Source organism: Hemicordylus capensis, chromosome 1, assembly GCF_027244095.1.
Source record: "Hemicordylus capensis ecotype Gifberg chromosome 1, rHemCap1.1.pri, whole genome shotgun sequence".
Lineage (NCBI taxonomy): Eukaryota > Metazoa > Chordata > Lepidosauria > Squamata > Cordylidae > Hemicordylus > Hemicordylus capensis.
Genome location: NC_069657.1, coordinates 15,832,981 through 15,855,908, shown reverse-complemented (window position 1 = coordinate 15,855,908; position 22,928 = coordinate 15,832,981). Strand labels below are relative to the sequence as shown.

Sequence of the window (22,928 nt, the reverse complement as noted above, 5' to 3'; positions counted from 1 at the left end):
CAAGCAAAGGAGTATTCCCTAAATAAAAAGAGGTTGGGATGTGTGGGTGAGAGGGCACCTTACCAGCTGTGGCGGCCCCTCTCAGCCTGCTGGTGTTCCCCCAATGCACCGTGGGCTGGCAGGCAACCCAGTTCCAGCCTCCTTGCAAGTGTGGAGTCCATTTGCATCTGCGCATGCACGGAGGCTGGAACCAGGCTGCCTACCAGCCCAAGCAAGCGGGGCGGAGAGGAGGATCCTTACCTGATTCCCCCTTACAAGCAAGGCACTGGAACTGGGCCAAACCGGTTTGATCGCATGAAGCAAACTTCCGGCTGGTTCTAACAAACCAGTTCACAGACCAGCGGTTTGGTTTGAATTCAGGTTGAACCACGGCTGCTGGTTCTGTGCACACCTCATCTTTCATTTTGCACCCACAGAAACTTCAGTGCGATTTCAGATCGGGGAAGTTTAAACGTTTCTACAATGGACGCTCTGTTCTCCTCTCTCTCACCACTTTGGTGCAAATCATGGAGCAGCAACTGATCTTATATTGATGGAAAGGCCCTGTGTCTCCCCCACATTCCATTTCTTCAAAGATAATCTCATGCTTTAGAAAGAGAGAGAGAGAAAGAAAGAATTAAGCTCTGATGATACAAGGGGGTGGGGCATCCTTTAAGACTTTGGTGGTTAATAATCTGCTGAAGTGTAACTTGAAAAGCCTGCCAGTGTTTCCTTCATGATCAGGTTTAAAAAGACTCTTGGAACCATCTGCCAGCTAATAAAGACATTATTAAAGATTTAATGCTGGATTCCATAATGAAACATATACTAAAGGCAAAGGCATGGGGGTGGGGAAGGGTCTTGCATGGCAGACAGACAGCACAGCAACAGTCTGTTGTTTCTTTCCTTAAAACGTAGCGATTTTCACTCCCATTACTAATTAAAGAGACTGAAGACTTTGGGCTCTTTGAACATCTCATAATTCCTAAATGCATCTCTCCGCTTGTACTCATTTAAAGCCCATTGACTGTGCAGCTTAGCTCTTATCACAAGGTTTTCAGAGTTGAAAAGGGAAGGGTTTAATGTGCAGCTCCAATCTGTTTTGTTAACGTTTCATGCCTCAAATATTCATGATTTTAAAAATGGAGAAATTCCAGAGTTGGCATTTCTCTTGTACTTTCTTCACAGTGAACTTCCTTGATGGGCTATGGAAAAAAACAGAGTCCAAGCCAAGAGCTTTATCACTTATGCTGCAATCGGGTGTGCACAATACTTGGGGAGTACATTCGGGGTGTGTGTGCGGCAGCAGCAGAGACTCCATGCAGCAGGGCTTTAAGGGGGTTCATGGTTTCTGTCATGGCAGCATCCTGGGCATCAGAAGCCATGGGAGATTTAGTTACATTCCCTATGGTTCCCAAGGAATAAGATGCTGCCTGTGAAGGCGCCATATGCCTGATCAAGGTCCTACACCATTAACAAATTTGGGTGGGAAAGGGAAGGGAGTGGCTGCAGCCATGGTGGGGAGGAGCTGGCACTGCAATGACTCTCTTATAAATCAGTCCCAAACTTAGGTAGCCGGCAGGGAACCTTTGAGCTCACCTTCCCAAACTGCCCCATTATGAGTTTCGGCCCTTCAATGGTTTCTGGAGATCAAGCTGTGTTAATATGAGCATGATCCTATAGCCAATGTCTGTCTCGTTTACTGAGTTATTTACACCCATATAAAGATGAGGATGAAAGTCACATTTGGAATTGCTAATTACTGTTGCTATAATTATGTGATTTGGAGAGAGCTTGTGTTATGTGTATTGCTGTATCTGCCTTTAAAGAAAAACACGGACAAATACACACTTCAGTGATTAGAAATGCCTTGCTTTATAGAGAGAAAATAAGAGTATAAACAGGAGATTTTATACACTGCTATTCAAATCACACTGAAGTCGAACACGTCATTAAAAAAAAAGACCAAGAAACTAAAGGCCAATATTTGCAAGAATGCATAATAAAAGGTGACTTAAAAAAACTATATTTACAGCAGATATATTACACTTGTTTGAAAAAGAAAAAAAACCTCAACGTGGCTCATGGCAAGTTCTGAAATGGCCCTCCAATAAGCTTACATTTTTTTAATTTGTGGGTATTCACTTGAATCAAATGTGACACCAGCAAAAAGCTGTTCAGTTGCTGTGTGATCAGTTGAACATAAACAGTCGGCCAGTTCAGAGGATATCTTACCATGTGATTAGAAAGGCGCTGCGCTGAGGGTGCACCCATTGGAATGGTCTTCCACAGGTGTCCACGGCCTCCCCCGGCATATCCCTTCACCGTGTGGAGATGGGCTGTTCAGCCTAATGGCCACTGGACAGCTCACCCCCCCACACACAATGAAGGGATGTGCCAGGAGAGCACTGGACAGTTGCAGAAGACATCCTAAGAGGTGCACCCTCAGTGCAGCCCTTCTATTCACATGGGCCAGTTAAGGTATTGTCTGAACTGGCCCAATATGAAGATGAAGAAAACACGAACAATTCCAAGAGAATGCAGATAGCAGAGTAAGAACTAACATGGAAGGCATTTGAAAGACAATGCTAAACAGGAGACTCCAGTAATGGACATCTTCTGTCACCCTCAGTGTTTCCCCATGGTCCAGTTCATATGCTTAGTGGGGCAGTGTCATCACTTGTGTGGCTGGTAGAGTGAGCTCACCCACCTCCTTCACCATGCAAAGTGACACCCTAGTGTTAATTGGGCACTCTGCACAAATGTTTGATCATATGGAAGTCTGTGTTCAAGGAATTCTCCACCTCCCCAGACAATCAGGGGTCAGTATGGAGCGCCTGGTTTACACTAGATCAGGTATAGGCAATCTTGGCTCTCCAGCTGCTGCTGAACTACAACTCCCATCCACAATGGCTGGGAATGATGGGAGTTGTAGTTCAGTGACAGCTGGAGAGCCAAGGTTGCCTACTCATGCACTATATGCTGTCTGCATGGCGGGCAGGCAGGCAATTCCTCTGCTACTGCCCTGACAATTGTATGAACCAGGACCAAGTGACAGAGTTTTTTAAAGCATCAAGGTAGAAAAGCATAGCACAATGGCTCAAAGATTTTGCCTAATGTAGCTGTCTTGAGAATACATCCTATGCAGAAAAAGCTAAGATACACACCTCCCAACCTAAAGGCAACTCTCCTTGAAACCCTACAATCTCTGATCATTTGAATCTGGAATATGGCAAGGCTCACATTACTTCCTGGGACTCCAGCAAAATGTCTCCTCCAAGGTCACAGTGGTGTGCTAACAGTGGCAGACAAGAGTTAACACTGCACTTGCCTTTTCAAAAATGTCCTAAGTAGTTATGAAAACAGAAAGGCGCATCAGCTAATCTGTTTGCATTTCCTGAGCTTAGTTACACCAAGAGGGAAGGAACATTAAAAAGAAAAAGGGAAAAGTAATCTCCATGTAGCATTAAATAAATTAGATACATGGGAGACAGGTTTGAGAAATCTTAGGAACTCAAGGTGGATTGGAACAACACCTTCCTGTAGCCTCACATCAATCCCCTGATCACCCCATGGCTGGTGGCAGCAGGTCACAGCACCGCATGGAGGCTGCTACCTCCTGAAAGGCTCTTTGACAGGCCTGTCAACTATTACTTATGGCAGAGGTCCATAAACTTGGGTTCCCGGATGTTGCTGGACTTCAGCTCTCATTTTTTTAATTTTAACCAATCAAACCTTTATTATGGTCTATGTCAAGGAAGCTGAAGTCCAACATCATCTGTGGACTCAGGTTTGAGAACCCCTGACTCATGGGAATTAGAACTGGTCTTTGGTCCAAGATCCCGGATATTCCAGCAGTGTGGGAGTTGCCACAGGGCCAAGCCTCTCACCACTGGCCGGTTAACATAAGAAGCACCAGACCATGTGGGGCCATGCTGCAGCTGCTCCCCATGGAGCTTGAACACTGATGTGGTGAACGCCTGCTACGCGTGGGCTTCTGTGGCATAGTGATGGGAAAAGGAGCAACTCCGCTGTGTCTGCTATGACACTAGAGTAATGCAAGTAACAGGTTTAGAAGATATAACTAGGGAAGTAGAAATCCCCACAGTAGATTCAGGCTTTTGGGTTTTCCCCACCACACAATCACCTCTGCTGCTCAAGTATGGTGAAACTGGTACAGAGAAACAGGCTGGTCAAACAGTGGATTATGTTCTTCAATGCCATCATGTTTTTAGCGAAGCATTTTTTTAAAAAGCTCTCTTAAAAGTTTGATGGATGTGAGCCACATGAAGTGGTGGACGTTTGTTAGACAACTAATTCCAAATGGATGCCAAGACTCTCTGACCAAGTTTTAACAAAATCTTATGATGGTGTATAAAACTCCCGCAACTGAACATTTTCTCTATTTCTTTGACAGCCACAACATTCAGTTTCAGGAGCAGAGGTTCTAGATATCCAACGTATTATTCACATTTTAAGTGCGGAGGGTGGGATGGGGTTGCTTTTTTTTTTTTTTTTGAGACAGATTGAGAGAAAGCCATAGGAACATCCCAACTCCTTCAGATAAAGGGCCTTTGTGCACGGGCTGCAGATTTGAGGTTCGAACCCCAAAGGATTCCCTGCACACATTCCACCAACAGCCTTTGGATCCTGCTCTTAGTCTACTTAGACTACCGAGGTGGGAATGGAGAAAATCTCAAACCATTTCACAGAAAATAAAATTCAGGCAGGATTCTGGGCAATGAAGAACTCACCTCCATAGCTCCTTCAGAGCCAAGGTTACGCAAGCGTTTTTCCTTCATATGTAAACCAACTTGTACTTCAGAAGAAAGCCCCACAGTTTTGAGAATCTATTAAAATTTTGCCAATTAAAAACACGGCCCATGGGCAAAATCAAATAAAATGCACATTACGAGACTAGTACACAACTGCAACTTTTAAAAATCATATGTACAAGCCTTTCCCCTCGAGCCTGGCATTTGGGGTTTGTGGCTGAATGAAAGGGAGGCGAGAGAAATTGTTGCCTCAATATCCAAAACAAAATTAGGCAGCAAAGCAGCTCTTTCCAAGAGAGAAAGGGGAGAAGATGAGGATCTGTCATCAGATCTTCTATCTTTTTAGATCCGCCCCCATCAGAAATCGAATAAAATAAATAAATAAATAAATAAATAAAAAACAGCCACATGGTAGGAGGATTTGGATTAGAATCATGCTGGTTGCTTGGGGAGGATTTTGTTAACCCTCCCCCCTTCCATGTGCCTTTTTTCTGATTAAAACAGTCCCAAGGAAAGCCAATTACCAATGCAGAGCTCCATTTATATTGAAGTAAGGTTTTTTGGGGAGGGGGGGGGCTGTTGCCATGATGCTGAACTGGGCATTGGACTAGATTTCTGAGCAGCAAAGCCCCTTCAAAACCCCGGATGCAAAGAGTTGTCTTTTTGTTCTCCCCCAATAAAGGAATATCAAAAGGTTTCAAGGAGTGGCAGGTTGAGAGAGATGGTCCCTCGAGTGAACTGAGGTGCTCTAGTCACTGCACAAGGACTTCACCTGGAAATGAATTGGCCCAAAGTTACAGAAGCACCTGCCAAAGTGAGATGCTGGCAACTCAAGGCAACATCTTGGTCCATGAAAAAGTTGGCTTTGCCCCTATTGTTTCTCTCACACTGAATGTTTTGTTGCCCCACCATTCTCTGCTAAAGCAAAAGTAGCCACAATGCAATTGTAAAAAAGGAGATCTGATTGTACAAGTTCAAAATAATTCAGCACATAAATAAATGGCAGACAGAGATTAAATCGACAAGACCAGGGCTATACAACTTTGGCCCTCCAGCTGTTTTTGGACCACAACTCCCATCATCCCCAGCCACAGTGGCCAATAGTCAGGGATTATGGGAACTGTAGTCCAACATCTTCAGGAGGACTGATGTTGTGCAGCCCTGGACTATAGGACGTCCCACTGGGCTGGAGTAACTTCCTTCTTTCCATCTCCCATCTCTAATGATTACTGTTGGGAAGGAAGCATTCCAAAGCTCTCTCAGTGACTCCTGGGCCTAGTCCTCATGGAGCTAATAAATTCATGTTTGGGATATACCATTTCAGACTGTTGGTGGGGGCTCACAGGATTGATTCTCCACCAAGCAAAACAGTCGTTCCACATATAAATGTGGTTTTCTGCCTGACATGCTAGCTGTTTATGTTGAGAAGCGTTCAGCCCACACACAGGTTTACCATCTCTGTAAGAACCAGGCCTTGAACTTTTTCATTTCCATCTCAGTCTTTAACTGACAGAAGTAAAAGGATTTCTCAGCCCTTACTCTTGTAAAACCAAACAACATAGGACGAGGTAGTCACTTGACTTCTGACATGGACAATGCCAATGCAAAGAACTGGGTGATTTTCTGGCTGAGATAGTGCAAGGAATCAACTATGAAGCCATGAGGCTGGAAACCCTTCTCACTCACTGAGGAACAGAAGCAAGAACATTGGTGTTTTGGCCCCCAACAGCAAATAAATGAGGAAACAGGAAATAAAAGGAGTCAGACACAAATACAGTTAACATCCGAGACCACAGTCCTACTGATTTAGACTTGGAGAAGGGTTGGTCCTGCCAAGTTTGGGATAGGAGGCTGTTGGTCTGTTTTAGCCTTAGGATCATAATTGTGTAGGTTCCAGAATGTCTGGAGTAGGGTTTATTGGACAGAATGGAAACAGCAGTGCTTGGTTAAGCTTCTTCAATGGTTGAGCTCCAAATCTACCCGTGCCAATCTAATTAAATATTAAATTAAAATATGTTAAAGCCAAGCATTTTTAAAAATAGCTTATTTGCTTAATGGTGTGTGTGTGTGGGGGGGGAATCAGAACACATTTTGGGAGACAAATCTGCCTAATGTGCCTAGGTGACCAGGAACATCCTTATACCAAAAAACCCCAGGACATCCTGCACTATGGCTTGGGAAAGAAAGCCTATGACAGGCACACAAAAATGACCCACATTCTGCAACAGGGATGCTAAGTATTTCCCTTGAACTCCCCACCCTCCACACATATTTCTATCTAAAAGCAACAGTGAGCAAAGTGAAGGTCTGGCTTAACTTTCTTTGGGGTTGGGGGTGGGTGGGTGAGGATAAGATGCCAAATGTGGTGCTGGCACCCCTGAGGCCTCTGCTGTAATACAGCATGCAACTTTAAAAAGAAAAAGGGAAATCTTCAGACTATTTTTCTTCCTTCCTTCCAATAATGACCACTAATCTTAGGAGAAGGTTGCAACATGAAAAAGCACATGTGTGAAATGGTTTTTCACGGAGGCCTCGGCTTTCTACATGTTGCCTCCAATGCTATTAATTCAATGGTTTTAAGCATGGAAACATGGAGACTGCCAGAGCTGGGCTTCTGCTAGAGATGGACGTGTCCTCCCCACCCACCCACCTACCCCCGCGCCACCGTCCTGTAAACGACACAAGTCCAAAGTTTTTTCACATGGAGGTTTTGCATACTTCATGCTTCGCTCCTCAGCTTTATAGCAACATGGCTAAATCAAGGTCAGCCACAAGACAGATCCAGCCACACATGCTGCATTGTGCCAGTGATCTGGTTCCTCTTCGTTCTCTGTAACGGTTGCTTCAGTCAATCCTCTTCCTTAGAACATGATCCAAAAAAGTTTCAAGTATGCTAACTGATCAACCTAAACTGACCAGAACAGGTCACAAACTAAAAGAACTTCCTTTTAGAAGTCAGAAGGGCTCAATTTACATCTCTAGGCCTCTCCTTTCGCTGTTTCCACTGGTCGATTTGGAGACAAAGAAGACTAATATCCATCGTCATCATCCATATCACAGCCATAATCTGAAAACACAAAGAGGGGGAAAGGTATCAGAAACAATGGTATTGTTCACTAGCCTATCCCTGGCAGCAAACAACAAGTGCCTGTAAAAGACCTGTTAAAGCAAGCCAGGGTCCATGGACCCAAGCAGAACAGAGGCTGAAGCAGTCCTTGCAGCCAGGTGGTGGCTGAAATAATCACAACCAATAAGAAAATCTTGCAGGAGCCAGATATTGGAAGAGAGCAAGGTATTCGCCCAACTGTGACTGAAAGCCTACTTAGTTCAGGAAGAGGCCAATGGCAAGCTGGGTAAGGGCTGGTCCATTATGGGAACTGCTCAAGTCTCATATTAATGGCTATAAGAGAATACCGGGGCCAGCATCCTAACGCAGTGTGCATACAGCAAACTGGGCTAAGGACTAAAGCTGCAGGGGTCTGATTTTCACCAGTCTCCCCTTACCTCTGAAGCACACTTTAACACTCCAAATTACATCCTTGGTGAGTATGAAAGATGCTTCAGAGGGAAGGGGAGATCTGCAGCAGTAGTCCAGAAAGCAGAGCTGATGCACACATGCCACGCTAGTCAGGATGTCGGCCTCTGTTTATCATTCTCTCACAGTCATTAACACGGAGCTTGAGCCATCTCCATAACGCTGGTCAGAGCTCCTAGCGGAGTGAGATAAAGGCATGATAAAGACTTTATTTCAGAACACTGTCAGATAATAAGAACCACATCTATTATTATTACTATTAAAAATTAGGCTGTTATTAAGTGGACTACGATTGCATTTGTTTCAATGCTGTTATATTTGTTAGGGCGATATTACTAGTATTTTGGTGCTAGGTTTTGATTTTTGTTAGTGAAATGTTGGCATCGTGTTATAGAAATGTTGCTGTGACTCCTAGACCTAATCTCATTATTGCTGTTTTTGCTTTGTCAGCCACTTTGAATTTCCTTCTTTAAAAAGAGAAGCAGGTTGTAAATGGTGGCTGACATCCAAAGGCAGCGTGGATGCATCAGAAAGAGGTATCCATGCTGCAAAGGGGCTTCCCCTCTGCTGCTGCACCTGTGTGGGTGGGGAGTAATTTTCATAGAATCTTCTCTGGCTCTGGAAGTGCCCAGTGCCTTCTGAAAATATGTCCCTGAGGGCTGTGCAGCCCTCAAGAATATATTTTTGAAAGGTACAGAACACTTCTGGAAGTACAGAAGACTGTAGAATATCACTCCCCCACCTCACGTGTGGGCACAGCAGTAGGAAGGAAGCTCTCCAGCTCTTAAGAATGGCCTCTTACTGCGTAGCTGTAGCTGCAGCTCCTATTGCCTGCTATTGGGATGTGCACGGAACCAGGAGGGGGTGGTTCGAAGGCGGTGGGGTCGCACTTTAAGGGCAGGGGAGGGTGCACATACCCCTCCCTCTGCTTTTCCCAAGGTGGCAGCATACCTCCCTGCCGCCCTGTCTCCTCCTTGCCCAGAGGTACCGGGTGCATGTGCTGCTGCTGCACTCTCGCACATGCCTGCCCAACATGTGCACCCAGTGTGCGCATGCGCGTTCTGGGTACTTCCAGGCAAGGAGGGGATAGGGCTGCAGAGAGGTATGCTGCCGCCCTGAAGGAGCCTTAAAACACAGTGTCGGTGGGGGGGGGGATGGATGGAGGGGTAAGTGCACCCTCCCCCACCATTAAAGTGTGAACCCCCCACCTTCAAACTGGCCAAATGGGTTCGTGCACATCAGCCGCTAAATCTAAACTGCACACTAGGCGCCACCTAACAAAATGAAAACAGCAGAGATAGTCCCTAATATACAAAGAGGCAGGAAAAGCATGAGCCTGCATGGAAACACAGAGAACTGCAATCAACAGGGGAAGCACTTTAAAAAGACAAAGATTTTGAAAGTGGGTCAGAAAAAGCAGCTGGTGAGAATATTTATTTCTACAGCATGCAAAACATCAAGTGTTTCTAGATATACTGAACTCATTAAGGCAGGGAATGGAATGATGAGCAGAATTTTGAACCTAAAGTACAAAATTGCAGCTGGGAATGATGGGAGTGTAGCCCAACCATAGCTGCAGAGCCTCAGGTTGTCTAACCCTGCATTAAGGCAGTTCATTTACAGACTTTGCTGGAAAGGTGACATCCTAAGGCATAGAATGGGTTCACCCTAGCTGGATTCAAAATTCTGCCCATCGTTTCACCCACCCACCCCTTTCCTTGCTTTCTTCTTTGACGCTAGTCATTTCTATCCATCCAGTTGGAATCTCAAGCCTCACAGAAGTCCCTACCTGTTTCTCTTGTACCACATTATGCCTTCCTCTGCCTGCCACTCATGTACATGTCCATGTACTCCACCCCTCACCCCCTTCTTCTAATGATGTAGAATCCTATTTGGGGTGAAGTGGCAACATAGATGTATATGTGTGCCTTTGGGGCTGCAGAAGCTTCTGCAATAAACCATTTTAAAAAGCAGCCATCTTAAAGGCATAGTAAGAGTTACAAACAAACTCAGGGTTGGGCTCTATGCCCTTTTCCCCATTTAAAAATCCCACTACACTACCCCACAGCAGCACTTCCCATCAGGAGGACAGCTGGTCTTGTGGTAGCAAGCATGAATTGTCCCCTTTGCTAAGCAGGGTCTGCCCTGGTTTGCATTCGAATGGGAGACTACACACGTGAGCACTGTAAGATATTCCCCTTAGGGGATGGGCCTGTTCTGGGAAGAATATCTGCTTGCTTGCAAGCAGAAGGCTCCAAGTTCCCTCCCTGGCAGCATCTCCAAGATAGGGCTGAGAGAGACTCCTGCCTGCAACCCTGGAGAAGCCACTGCCTGTCTGTGTGGACAGTACTGAGCTAGATAGACCAAAGGACTTACTCGGTAAAAGGCAGCTTCCTATTATCCTATGATTGTATCTATCATGACATAACTCTGCAGCCATAGCAGTGATTTAAACCCAACCCAACCCAGAAATTTAATTTATTGCAGTGGTGATACTCTTTCTCCAATGTACTCTGAGCATATGGCTGTAATCTCTTTTGTCTACAGATTTCTGCTTGATGCTTTGGAGGTTCGTCTAACACTGCAATTCCCTCTATGGAGATACTAATCCCTAGAGACATATTTTAATTTTGGCTCAGTTTTATTTATTTGGACATTTTCTCATTTTCCTTACTTTGGGTATTTTTATTGCAGCCTATGGCAATGACAAATATGATATCCCAGCTCACTCGCTTAACGAAACAGAAAATGTTTCAGTGGGTTATAAAGGGACAGGCCCTGCATGGCTGTGGGGCAGCCTTTGAGGAAAGCAGGCGAGAGGGTAGGCTGGACCGCACTGCAATGTGCTCAGACACCACTGACATGGGACATGGTAACACCACAACTTCCCATGCTCCCAGGTTGGTATCAGTGTTCCCTCTAAGGTAGGGGTGTGTGCGTGTGCACGCATGTTTTTTGACGTCCGTTCAGTTAATTTCAGATCCTGCTCAGGTTGAGGCAGGAAGGCCCCACTCTGAATGTATGTGTGCACACACTGCCTTGATACTGCCACTCAGAACAAAACTCATTTTGCACACAGATGGGGGGAAAATGAGAGAACACTGGTTGGCAACCTGGTGCACAAATGACTAGTAAACTATAGCTCAGGGATTCTCAAACTTATATACCTAAGGGGTATACTCGTGGGTCAAATGGGCCGCAACCCAAAATTTGGCTTAAAATAAGCCAAATCTGGCAACAACAGGCTACCCATGTCCCCTGCTTCTCCACACAACAACTGTGATGAATTGCATGGCCCTGCTGACCACACAAGCGCAGCTGCAGCTGGGGTGTGCAGCATCCCAGGGGGCTCTTCCTTTTAGAGCTACATCAGAGGTTCTCAAACTTGAGTCCCCAGGTATTGTTCGACTACAAGTCCCATCATCCCCAGGCCATTGTGGCTTGGGATGATGGGAGCTGTAGCATAACAATAGCTGCTGCTCCAATGCACCATATGACCTGAATGCTAAGAGTGTGTGAGTGTGTGTGTGCAGAGAAAGAGAGAGAGAGAATTTAAACCTTGTAAGGAGGAGGGAGAGAATAAATTTTGTTTACCCTCTCCCATAATACTAAAAGTCAAGTTCACCCAACGAAATTGAGTGGCAGTAGACTCAGGATAGACAAAAGTAAATAGTTCTTCACACAACATATCATTAATTTATACAGCTCGAAACCACAAGTTGCCATGACAGCCAGCAGCTTTGAAAATGATAATTCCCTTTTAAAAGGAGATTAACTCATGGAGAATGGTTCTATCAGTGGCTATTAGCTATGATAAGCAAACAGAACCACCAGGTTCAGAGGCAGTCTACTTTGAATTCTGGTTGTTAGCGGGGCAACTGCAGGGAAGAACTATTGCCTCCATGTACCGCTTGTGGGCTACCTGTAGGCATAGTGGGAAGTGGGATGCTGGACTGGATGAGCCTTGGACCTGATTCAGCAGGGCTTTTCTGGTGTTCTTATGGCAGGGGTTCTCAGACTTGGGTCCCCAGATGTTGTTGGACTTCCAATATCTCCCAAAATAATCCCCATCTACAATGGCCAAAAAACATTTTGGTTGGGGATGATGGGAGTTTATGGATTATGTGGACCTAAGTTTGAGAACCCCCTGTCTTATGGTAAATGGCTCACAAGAAGTGGCACTTCTGCAGGCTTGTTCTCCTCTTCCTTACCCATCCTTTCCCCCATTTCTATTGCATCTCTTAGACTGGAAACCTGCAGGCAGGGACTGTGTTCCTTTTTTAAAAAAAATTGCTACAGCACCTAAAAAAGGTAGGTACATCATAATAAGATTAAAAACAAAATTTAAAAGTATGGTCCCAGTCTAATTATCAGGGGATCCACTTGTGAATAGGCATATATAACAGTCTCACTTTGCCAATTCTGCAGTCTTGCACTGTTTGGAGAAATATCCCTAAGCGTTGTTTCCCTAATGCAAATGTATCAGCATGGTGCAGAACAGAGAGCTGAATATTTTCAGAATGATTTAAAAATAGTTACAGTAGTAGAGAAGAAAAATGCCCCTTAACTAGTTCTGTGGAGTAACTACCATAATTATAATTATCATTATCACTATTATTATTACTACTACCACCATCATCACTATTGAATTTCCTTCAGCAAATATAGGCCAGCCTATACAAGTGCACTTCTCTGGGAATGCAATTCTAATCATATATGCTACAGGAAAGAGCGTTTCCTACAGTTAGAGTGATTACTTGCTACTCAAATCAAACTAGTCTGTTATGATTATTCTATAGACCTAGCACAAAAGTTGAAATCCACATTCGCTGCTAAATTAAGGGCGTCGAGATGCACACATAGTAAATAATCAACACTCCAGTGTCGGCCTTCTCCCTGTGACACTGTCAGACCTCACAATTAGTGACTTCCATGTCAAGTCTTCGGCTATATGTATATATTTACGCTGTAATGAGGCACTTCGATACAGCAATAACGTTGCATTCTAACTGCAGAATATATTCTCGGTCCTGTCTAGAGACACAGAATCCGATTTACTTGATAGCTTCGGGTTTCCCCTGCTAACTGAGGAAAGAGGCACCTTTTTAAAGTGCTGATTCTCTTTATTGAGCAGGGGGAGAGCAAATGACCCTATCCATCCCCAGCACAACATCCCTCCAGTGGCTGTTGCTAGTGACTATCTTATGTTTCTTTTTAGATTGTGAGCCCTTGGGGGACAGAGTTCCATCTTTATTTTTATTTCTCTATGTAAACCATTTTGGGAACTTTTGTTGAAAAGTGGTATATAAATATTCATTGTCATCGTCATTCTTTTGGTAAGCAATGTTTCTAAGCATTGTTTATGCTTTAAAGTACAGTCAATATGCATATCACAAAACCAGACCGCTATCTGCTTATTTAAAAGCAATACACAAAAAGGTGGTGATGGCCTATGTTCTTGATCAGCTACTTTATTTCTTGGAAGCATTTTGATAATGAAGCCTAGAAGGGAGGGCCAAGGCTTCAACTTACATGCCCTGAAGTGTCTAGGTGAGAAGTCTTGAGGCCACAGAGGCCAGCCCCTTCACACAGTTCTTCTGTCTCTAGGGACTTAGAATCAGCATCCTTCAGGGGAAAGGATGAGGATTCATCAGCTGATGCTAATGCCAAAACTGCCTTTAAATCTGCACTGAGAGAGGCCTTTCCTTACTGCTGTTCCCAGGGAGACAGGACTTTGGGGGAAAGTTATCAAGTGAACGTTCACAGGTTCCCTAAAGATTAAGGTACTGATTGTGAATTGGGCAGAACAAGCATCCTACCCAGCTTCAGGTGCACTGTTGATTTTCAACCATGTGCTAGCAAAAACTTAGGCAGGAGGAAGGGGAAGTGAGTGTCTGCAAGACAGGAGCTGGGTGGGACGGCTTTTCCTCCTACCTCATTAAAATGCTGGGCACACGTGCTGGATAGGATGGTGCTGTCCCATAATTCTCAGCCACATTGGCCTTCCCTTTCCCCAGACCAAGGGGCTGGGAACCCCTGATGGTTGTCTGAACTGGCCATGCTCTCACAGACATCTGGGAAATTATTACAGAACTATCCTTGATTGTCAAACTTCTTGGGGAAGAAATATATTAGAGGTGTAGAATCTATCATCGTTTTAAATAGTTTTAATGGTTTGACTTTGTTTAAACTGTATTGTTTTATTGTAAATTGTCTAGAGATGTGAATTTGGGGTGGCATACAGAATGGATGAATGAATGAATGAACAAACGAACAGTTTGGAAGTGGCCATGACATTTCCCCCACCCCACCCCAGTCTTGAAATGCACAAATGGCCTACCGTTTCCTCCCATCAACTGAAGGGCGCTCATGCAGTGATCCTCCTCCTCTTCTACTTCTTCTTCTTCAACAACATCCTCCTCATGGTTGTAAGATACAGGCCCAGTTTCTACTAGCACATTTGCTGACTTTTCAACCTCTGGGGCTTCTGACTGAGTGCTTGGAAAGACTGCCTGCAAAGGAAGAGAAAGATCATTTTTTAAAAAATCCATTCCCTACATCTCACCTTTCCCCTTTAAAACCTCCAGCTGAAAGAGAGAGAAACTTGCTAGCACATTCCTGATTGTCCCTTGAACTAAGCTCCAAAGACCAAGCTAAGGAGCTTATCACTATCCTGAGAAACACCCCCATTCTTCTGGGAAAATTCAAGAGTTGGTTCAGCTATTTCAAAGCATTACAGTAGACTGAATGAGCAATACAATTAAGGCACACTGATATCAAAGTACGGTCAGGTAAAAACAGCTATTAAAGGATAGAGAGGTACTGGCAAAACTCTTTAGGGAAAGTTTTCAGCATTTCTTCTCAATATGTTTGCCTTCAGCCAAACATCAGATGAAAGAAATAAGTACAAAAGAAAAATAATGACACAATATGTATAACCCATGAGTCAAATTAGGTGCAATTAGAAAGAGAGCAAGTTAGGCATTTTTTTTATTTAGGAGAAGGGCCCTGGCCCAGTGGTAGAGCATTTGCACTCTGTATACAGAAGATCTTGGGCTCCACTCCTGGCATCTTCCCTAAAAGGATCTCTGATAATTCAGCACATTCAGGGCTGGCCTGTCCACTAGGCCAACCTAGGCAGATGCCTGGGGTACCAATTCTTGATGGTGGACTACATGCCTCCCTTTCTCTTTCCCTTTCCAAGCAACAACTGATATGACTGACTTGCTGGGAATGCCCATTCACTCTCCTCCCCAGAGAAGAGGAGGAGAAAGAGCAGGTGAGAGCAAGGCCAACCTTGCCTTGCTTTGCTTTCTCTCGCATCCCAAACTCTTTCCCATATCAGCAAATGAGCCAGTTCAAGTTAAAGCTGAGGCAAGAGAGAGAGAGAGAGAAAGAGAGAGAGAAAGAGTGTATAAAACTTTGCCTAGGGCATCAAAAACCCTAGGGCCAGCCCTGAGCACACTGGTAATCAGACCATCGGTAAGGCAGCACATTTTTCTCAGGTGCATCTTTACCAGGGCTTAGATGTAATACATCTTGTGGTAGCAAGCATGACTTGTCCCCCTAGCTAAGCAGGGTCCACCCTGGTTGCATATGAATGGGAGACTGGAAATGTGAGCACTGTAAGATATTCCTCTCAGGGGATGGAGCAGCTCTGGGAAGAACAGAAGGTTCCAAGTTCCCTCCCTGGCAGCATCTCCAAGATGGGGCTGAGAGAGATTCCCGCCTGCAACCTTGGAGAAGCTGCTGCCAGTCCGTGTAGACAATACTGAGCTAGATAGACCAATAGTCTGACTCAGTATACAGCAGCTTCCTATGTTCCGATCCTCACAAATACACAAGCAAGTAAAGGGTCTTAAGTTTTAGCCAGTCCCCTGTGGTAGGGAGGTCAGTAATTGTGGGACAGCTGCCTAGGATGAACATACAGGAACTTTTATGAGCGTATTCCCCGTTGATGTGAAGGACAACAAGGCAAGGTCAAAAGGGGAGAAAGTCTCTTGGGTAATTGGGTCCCAAGATATTGAGGGCTGAACCCAGAATTATTCCAAAGACAACAGAGAGCCAGTGTAGGAGCTCAGGGATGACTAGAGTGGGTTTCCATTATCCTACCCTGTCAGAAGGAAGCCCAAGTCATCAAAGGCAGCCCCACATAAGCTTAATAGTAACAGGTCAAGAGGCTAAGAACCTTTTCCTTTCATGTTAGTCCTGGAAAGCCAAAACGGGGACATTATGCAACACAAGAACTCCAAGACACCACTGCAGGGAATTCAAGAATCAAAAGAAGCAGACAGAGCTGCATTAATAGAAACGGCATCTCAATTTGTATAATTGTTATGCCAGGAGTTTCCAACTGCCTTGAATGTTTTCACAGAAAAATAGGTGAATTAAAAAGGAGCTACAATTGAACCATTATTTCTAAAATTGCACAACCCTAATTAAAGCGTGACCTTCTTCTAATTATCATGTCCATTTCCCAAACGTCTCTGTGCTAAAAATGAGCCAGTTTTTCTAATGAGGATGGCATTAAAAAGTTAAAGAAAAAAAGTGTTTCCCCTGGCACAATCGCAAGCTGTTTTGGAGGGGGGCTGGGGTGTGAATCAGTGTTTTTAATCATTTTAATATGAAGCTGTCAAAAATTCATTTTAGCAGAACTTCCTCAATCAGTTTCCACCAGACAACCTGAACTAGAGCTTGGCTTTTAAACTCATAGGAAGGATGTGTACGCATGCATATTTTGCCCAACTGGAGACACTGTAAAAACATGTTCAGCTATCAATCAGTCAGTTTTCAAAATGGTGCCAATAGTTCACACATTTATACTGCAAAAGATAAACAGTACACCTTGTGCAAATTAGTGACATGCATTTACTGATATAGCTCAGCCTGGTCTATCAAACCATGCAGCAGTATGTATTTCCATATTTTTATTCTGCTTCTTCAGTCTAAAGAGCACCCAGAATGGATTAAAAGGAATTTAAAACTCTATTTAAAAACATACCAACACAAAGCAAAACATAACACAACTGTGGAGCAGCAATAAATATAACAGCATTAAAAGACAGAAGACTTAAAATATCTAAAAGGCCTGGGTCAATAAAAAAAAAAAGTATTTGGTACTGAAGAGAGATCAGGGCACCTGGCAAGCCTCCCTAGGGAAGATATTCCAATGCTGGGGTGCCACAACTGATAATGTCCTGTTCCCTGATCCCCTCCCACCAAAGGTAGCTCCCTACCCCACCATGAGAAGAGATTCCAAGAATGATCTTAATATGCAGGCAGGTAATGTGGGAGAAGGTGACTCTTGAAGCTAAGGTGTTAAAGGTGGGGATGGCAAGGTGATAAATCTGATATTGCTGCAGGTATTGGAAATAAAAAATATTTGACCAATTATTGTACCTCTTCTGTTGCAGGCTTTTTTGCTAGCTGTGTTGAAATCAAGGGCCTTAACCTAGGCAAAAGAAGAATTTGAGAAGTTAGACCCATTATGCAAAACGGAAAGAACAGCTTGAGACAGTCTATGTTGTCAATATAAAACAACTGGTTGCATTAGCACCTTTACGCAAATGCTGTTACCAAATGAAAAATGAAAATTGCAAAACCCATGGAAACTGACAAGAACTCTAGCAAAAAAAACCAACAAAAAACCCCAAAGAACAAATCTGCCTACTTTCCGTTCACTATCCCTGCAACTGGACTAAATTTGGTCCAAATCAGTTAGGCAGATCACAAGTTAGCTGACTTGTGCCTCAAATATTCAAGCGTCCACCATCTTGAATTGAGGTGGATGACATCATCACAAACTATGCATTTGAGGTGTCCCTATGTGTCACAACAACTGTAGCATATTTGGTTCAAACCAATTAGGCGGTTCACTTGCATCTCAAACATGTACGCGTCCGCCATCTTGAATCAGAGTGGATGAAATCACCACAATCTATGCCATTGAGATGTCCTTGTGTGTCACTCACTACAACTGTACCAAATTTGGTTCAAATTGGTTAGACGGTCCAAAAGTTAGCCCAATTGTGCCTCAAACGTTCACACATCTGCCATCATGAACTGGGGTGGATGCCATCATCACAAACTACCATTGAGGTGTCCCTACAACTGCACCCAATTTGGTTCATATTGGTCCAGGCACTGAAAAGTTGTTAGGGGGTGACACACACACACAAATGGACACACACACGTCAGGTTATCTCATAATCTTACTGGTAAGCCTACTGGTAAGGTTCATCCTGCATCATTATTTTTATTTTAACATATTTATTTAGGGCTAAACTGATGGCCTTTCAAGTCCAGAAAGATACCCAAGGTGGCTTACATAAAATAATAAAATGCAATTGCAATGAGGCTGCCTTTGTGCTTTCCAGTACATAACACTGTTTTGAGGCAGCCTTCTCTACCTCTCCCACAAGCCAAAGTCTCTTCAAGACATTGTGAGACACCCTCTTCACCCAGTCTCATTTCCTGAGTGCAGGCAAATGGCTTGTCCACTGCCTGGCTCCATGCTCCTGGCTCCCTCTCCCCAGGACTGCAGGTCTAAGGGCACGAGGAAGGAGCCAGGTGTAGCAAGCTTGGCCTCAGGTGAGCTGCTGAATGATGGCAGCTGGATAGTCAGTTGCTGGCCTTCATGCTTCTTTGACTTATTGACTCTGTCTTTGCCTCCAAAGAACCATTCAGTTGTTTTACTCCATGTTAGCTAAGACAACATGCCTCCCCGCCCCCACTAATTAAGCAAAGTGATGTCTTTCAAAGTGGTGAATTTCTTATTTTATCAGGCAGAGAGCAATTGTCCCTATTCAACTACAGCATAGAGTCCTTGCAATGGTTGCTGCTGCTGATGTCTCCATTGTGTTTCTTTTCAGATTGTGAATCCTTTTTTGGACAGGGAACCATTTTTAATATAGTTTACACAGGAAGCTGCCTTATACAGAGTCAGACCACTGGTCATTCAAGCTCAGTATTGTCTCCACAGACTGGCAGCAGCTTATCCAAAGTTATAGACAGGAGTCTCTCTCAGCCCTATCTGGGGATGCCAGGGAGGGAACTTGGAACCTTCTGCATGCAAGCATGAGGATGCTCCCATTCAAATGCAAACTGAGGGGGACAATTCATGCTTGCTACCACAAGACCAGTTTTCCTTCCATAGTTTCCTATGTAAACTGCTTTGATAATCATCTTCTATATATATAATTCGCTAAGATGTACCCGTGATTAATCCCATGCATGGCAGCTCTTGCTTGAGTTTGTGAGCAAGCTGCTGGGAGTGGGAGAGAAAATGGCGGCGGCAGGGGGGAGGGAAAGCAGCGGTGGCAGGGGGTGAGGAGAGAACTAGCGGGAGAGCCGAGAACAAGGGGGGAAGGAGGGGGTAGAAAAAAGGGAGGTGCAGATGCTCTGCGCCTGGGCCAGCTAGTTTATAAACTGCTTTTAAACAACAGTTATAACAGCTAAAATTCCTCCAAGAGAACGTAGCCATTAATTGCACAAGGAATGTTCTACCTCATTTCTAGGAAATGCATTGCCAAGAACACATTTCAGTGTTTGCCCTTTCCTCCCCAAACCTCCTGTGTCAGACTTGTGTTTCCTTACAAGCTGTTCTTCAATAATTTAAAAGAGAAAAAAGGTCCCTTTACCACTGAGAGCAAGACTCAAGTAAATGAGTGAAGAGCTTAAGGCTTTCATTATCACAGAATATTAAAATTCAAAGAGCTGGCAGAGTTGCAGGGAAGTTCACCGAAGAGCAGCATTAAGACACCTATCCAGTTGATAGCCCAAGGGCCTTAAACAAGGGTAGTGGTCCGAGGGCAGGGTTAATGCATCCAAACGCAGCATCTGCTCTGGATATCAACAGCTGCGTTGCACAAAAGCAATGACTTGCTGTCTTGCATGGCTGTCTAAATTTGGCCTAAAAATTACTCAAGACCCAGAGATGGCTAGATTTACTCCCTACATTTGAGGATGGCAAATGGGTAAATACAAAGACACACTTTTGCACATACTTGCCTATGACACTGTTCACTGCTTTAATATGTATTACAAAAATTCTTTAGCATTTTCCAGAGGCTAATTTAGAAGGTTTTGGGTTTTTCTTTTTCCCAAATTGATATCTTGGGGCTGTGTATGTGCAAAGGAATGATTATGCAAAGGTTATTACAGCAATATATTCTATATATTATAATTACAGTAAGCCACCCTAAGCCTACAAGGAAGGGAGCAAAATCTATTACGAGAAAATCAAAGGAATCTGTTTTATCTCGTCGTCTGCCTAATTCTTCAGATTCATTGTGCTGCCTCATATGTTAAGGGTCCACCTATGAAGAGCACTCAGAAATGTTCAGAGCAGCCAGACAAAATGAAGCATTGTACAATACATTTTCTTCTAGGGCTGTGGGTGTTTTGCTTTAAAAATGCCAAATAAATATGATTGTTTTAGTCTGCATAATTTAACCGGTTTCCAAGATTCAGATTGTGAATTCTCTCCACACTCGGTCCATTCCCCCTCTCTGTCCCTTTCCCCAGCATCTCAGTATAAGAGGGGAGGGGTTTGTATTCACACTATTCCTTTTCCTCCAAAACATGTCTCCCCTGTACCCCACCGCTCACTAGGAACCAGCACACTCATCCTTGTTCTGTTTAAATAGACCTCCGCAGTCCAAACATTCTCAGGGCTAACTTCTGACTTGTACCCCCCGCCTTCAGGAGACTCCACAAGAGGAACAGCCCCCTCTTCTCTCCCTTCCAGCTTTCCATGTCTCCTGACTGGGCTTACTACACTTGGCGAGTGGTCCCCCCAGCCCTCTTTTGGCTGCACATTGGCAACCTCACCTTGCCCCTCATCTTCAGTGTGGAATCAAGATGACACTGTGGGACCAGGACATAGATTTTCAAAGTATTTGGAATGTTTGGGGAATACCCAAGGGAACAAGGGGAAGGAAAAGCAAAGACATAACAACTGATATTAGATGGCCAGGTACCCTTGGAGAAGTGATGGTAGAGCAGGAGTATTTCCACATGTATATTGTCATCACCACAAAGGACGGAGCAGGACACCTCCCCAGTCATCATTGCAAGGCTTTGACTACTACAATGCATACAATGTTTCAGCTGCCTTTTAGTCACCTTAAAAATCTTATGCATGTTTTGTCTGGTGCCCATTGGTCAGACAGAAGCAGAACCAGTGGGGGATTGAAGAACGGAGCCAATGGGCCCCGAAGGATCTAAGGATCCCCACTGCTGAGACATCTACACACACATGCAGTCTCAAACTCCACTCCAGACAAGGACTGTCCACCAGTGCGATGACTCCTCCAGTCTGAGCAGACTGGAGTCAAGCAGATTGAAAGGTTCTGGCCTGAGTCCCAGGCATTGACACCAGGCCAGGACTAGGACTTCCTGAACCTCAGCCTCTCTGAATCAGCCCCTTCCATACCAAGAACCTTGTGCTCCTCAGTGCCTGCTTGCCAGGACCAGCCACAGGCCAGGAGGAACCTGCTGGAGAGGAGAGGGAATGCAGAACTCTTCTGGCAGGTAGGCAGAGCCCGAAAGGGCTACTCTGCTTGTTGGAGCAAGTTGCTCCCTCAGAGCTCTCCAAGGTCCTGCAAACTCCAGCCTTCCTTGCTGTTTGACAGATGCTCTGTCCTACCTTGTGGATTCCTGTTCGTTGACAGGACAGAGCAAGACAAGGCAAGCAGGGCTGACTAATATGGGTCTTAAAAATGTATTACTTCCAAGAACCCTCGAGAGTAGTAACAGGGATTTCTAGATGATGTTGTCTACAACTCCCAGCATGCCCAGCTGCAATGGCCTTTGGCTGGGGATTATGGGAGTTGTAGTCAACAACATTTGGGAATCCCTTTTACAGGGAACATTGCTCAAGAGCCTGTAGCATGGAAGTCATGTCAGCATGGTACAGTATCACATCATAGAGCAAAGGAGACCCTGGTTAACCTTAACAGTACCTCGCATCAATACTGATAAATTGCTTAACTGTGATTAAGGAGGGGGAGGAAGAATTTGGTCCAAGGGACTGCAGAAAGGGAGTGTTGTTTCCTAACCATGGTTAGCAGGGGGTTAATCTGCTGACTGGTGTCTGTACTGGCCCTGAGAGAGCAAAGCTGTAATACATCAAGAGAACAGTAACTATAGGACAGACAGCTAGAAGGTGATCTTAATGGGCAATCTATTTAGTAGCATCTTCACATCATTAAGCATCAGCACAGAGGATATTAAAGGTCTTTATTTTAAGAATAAAAGCAGTGATTGCACTGATTAACATGGAGACCAGAGTGTGCTAAGGATGCTTGGCATCACAGAAGAAACCACACCTTGAAAGAGGACCCTGAAGACTCGGTCTTCTTCCAATTAGGAACAAGCTGTTGAACAAGCCCCCAGGGAAACTGGAATTGCTGACATTTGTTTTAAAGCCAAGGAGAGTGCATTTTCACCCTGAAAGCAATCAGGCATCCCTACAGTACAGACAGAGAATATTCCACTTTCCTTTTAATTAAAATGCCACAATGAATGTTATAAAGATGTACTGAAAAAATTATTAGGAACTGTGGTGCAAGCACATTTCTGATTTTCAAGAACAAGGAGTACATCTTTATTCTAGAATTCATTTATTTGTTTCACAC

General features: G+C 44.4%; 1 protein-coding gene across 5 annotated transcripts in view; it reads right to left on the bottom strand.

Moving 5' to 3' along the window:
- Nucleotides 1-1,830: 1,830 nt before the first annotated feature.
- BRF1 (BRF1 RNA polymerase III transcription initiation factor subunit) overlaps nt 1,831-22,928 on the bottom strand; it is a 310,658-nt gene continuing 289,560 nt past the window's right edge. For 4 of the 5 annotated variants that reach the window (XM_053252511.1, XM_053252521.1, XM_053252537.1 and 1 more), the window contains 3 exons: nt 17,689-17,740; nt 14,630-14,801; nt 1,831-7,821 (listed from right to left, as the gene is read on the bottom strand). In XM_053252511.1, coding sequence (XP_053108486.1) covers nt 7,784-7,821; nt 14,630-14,801; nt 17,689-17,740 — 262 coding nt within the window. In that variant the 3' untranslated portion in view covers nt 1,831-7,783. Of the gene's footprint in view, nt 7,822-14,629; nt 14,802-17,688; nt 17,741-22,928 lie in introns of those variants that run through there. The other variant, XR_008307877.1, reaches the window with a different exon arrangement.